Below are 2500 nucleotides of genomic sequence, written 5' to 3'. Positions count from 1 at the left end.
TCTCATGATGAGAGGTTTGTGCCGCTCATAAAATGCGAATCATGTCGGGAGATTCACCCTCATCTAGTTGCCTCTGTCCATCATTCGGGATTGTGACTTTAATTGTTTTAATTGTCCCCTCCGCTTCTGTCACTTCCACCGATGACCGAGAGGAGGCAGTGGCCGTTTGTCGGGCATCTATCGCGTATCTATAATAACGTATTTATATATAGCGTAATAACCTTTATTTGTATGGCACTTTTCCTGCAAACGTTGCAGCTCAAAGTGCTTTAACAAAATAACGACATAATATAATAATTACTATAAGATTTTAACAAGTAAATACATATACAAATATATACAATATATACAAATATATAGATTCGACTAACGTTATAAAATACATTTAGAAAATAATACAGTCATTTAAAGGCAATATTAAAAAGATGAGTTTTTTAGTCTCGACTTGAAACTATTTGAATGAAATGTTGAAATGTTTCCGGAGGTGTAGCCTACTGCGCATGTGCAGAGTGAGTGTCAGCTGCGTTTCTTTCAGTCTCTCAGAAGTACACAGTGACAGTAGTGTCACCGTGTGGAGTCCTTAGATAGCCTATAACTATATTGTCGGGAATCAAATCATTTATGTGAACGAACGACCGGATCCTTCTGGCTGGGAATGGATGGTCGCGCACGGAAAGGCCATGTTAAGTAAATAGTGTTTTTAGTTTTGTTTTGTTTTTTCTTGTTTTTGTTTTGTTTTTTCTTGTTATAACTATTTCTTTTTTCACATGTTCGAAATAAAGCTTTCATTCATTCAAGTCAACTTACCCGACGTTGTTTAAAGAAAAAAGTCCAGAAAGTCAAGTCCGCCCTCCCTGTGTTGGGGGGGGGCTGGGGAAGTCCCGCACGGAGGAAACCCCCCTCCTATAACACCCCACCCCCCTCCTACAATACGCGCTTGGATCATTTCGAAATGCGCCACATTACATCTCTCAGTTGGCCGCTTGCTTTCGTGTTAGTCTGAATACACCATACATGTGGTTTCACACGTAGTTGTTTAAAACACTGATGGGATATTTGTTCAGATTTCCCCCCCCCCCGTCAACTCGATTCGTCAAGGTGTCAGCCCCCCTCGGGAGGGCAAGGAGCGACCCCCCAGCCATGGAGAACCTCCACATGGATAATAACGCTGCGCTGAAGGCAAAGCTCCGGAGCTGTCACACCTTAAACACCTTCTACCACGAGACGCGCCAGGAGATGGACACGTTGAGTAAGCAGGTCTTCAGGAGGGACAATGCAATCGCGGATCTAAAAGCGCGCTTGGGCAAATATGAGAGCACCTGTATTAATGTTGAAGGACACGACCCCGTGGTCATAGGACCCTCCAAGTCTCTACTGGAAAGTTTATGCAAAGAAATCTGCAAGCTGAAGCAGAAGTGGAAAGAGGCAGAGACGAGCGCGTCCGAGCAAGCAGAGATCAGTCAAAAAGTGAGTAACTCAGCCAGTTATTCTGCCTTCAACTAAGCCTGGATAAAAGTGTCCTATTTTGACGCATCTATAGGCTATGCGAGACAATCTTGTGCCTTATTTTAAGTTACATTACAAGTTCAAATGCGATGGGGGAAATGCTCGATGTGAAATAAAGAAGATGCATTATCTAACTATCTATCTGACCGCTACCTTTCATTTTCATGTAACATTTTGACATCAGGGATTTTCCAGTGCAGGCTAGTCATCAATGGAGAAATGACATATAAACAAATATAGACTGACTAGTACCCATACAGGCCTATTCATGGCTGTCGTCTGATGAGGTAACACTGTTAACCACTGAGCGACAGTGTCAGTAAAGCCCCCACCGAGGAACTGAACTATGTCAACCCCACAGATAAAGATCAGAACATCTCGAAGCTTCAAAACCACCATACCATTGCAGAGAGGTCGTTGCCATAGCAATAACCTTTTTTCATTTTTTTTCATTTCCATTTCAACTGTGCACATATGCGTGGGCAGAGGCAGGTGTCAAAGTTGTTTTGCCCCCCACACAGACACACACACAGACACACACACAGACAGACACACACACAGACAGAGACACACACACACACACACACACACACACACACACACACACAGACACACACACACACACACACACACACACACACACACAGACAGACGCACACACAGACGCGCACACACACACACACACACACACACACAGACGCTACACGCGTGTGCACACACACACACACACACACACATACATAGCTCCTCTGTCACTGTTCCATTAAAGGATGCCCGGTGTGTGTGTGTGTGTGTGTGTGTGTGTGTGTGTGTGTGTGTGTGTGCGTGTGTGTGTGCGTGTGCGTGTGCTAGTTCCATTACACAATTCATTACATTCCACGATTACAACACTCATTTGACAATTCATGACATGACTCCTCCGGTACCACGTGTACTATGAGGCTCGTCATTGAACACACACTGAGTGAGTTGATTGATCGATAGATCGATCGAT

At 44.0% G+C, this 2500-nt stretch overlaps 1 protein-coding gene across 1 annotated transcript in view; it reads left to right on the top strand.

The window, feature by feature from the left end:
* Positions 1-1140: 1140 nt before the first annotated feature.
* The window catches only part of tnip2 (TNFAIP3 interacting protein 2), a gene marked incomplete at both ends in the record, with an annotated part of 6719 nt that continues 5359 nt past the window's right edge, over positions 1141-2500 (top strand). The window contains one exon of the mRNA XM_080534857.1: positions 1141-1467. Coding sequence (XP_080390983.1) covers positions 1141-1467 — 327 coding nt within the window. The remainder of the gene's footprint in view (positions 1468-2500) is intronic.

The sequence above is a fragment of the Nansenia antarctica genome (assembly GCF_963989245.1).
Source record: "Nansenia antarctica genome assembly, chromosome: 6".
NCBI classification, from domain to species: Eukaryota; Metazoa; Chordata; class Actinopteri; order Argentiniformes; family Microstomatidae; genus Nansenia; species Nansenia antarctica.
This window is presented reverse-complemented; position numbering and strand designations above follow the sequence as displayed.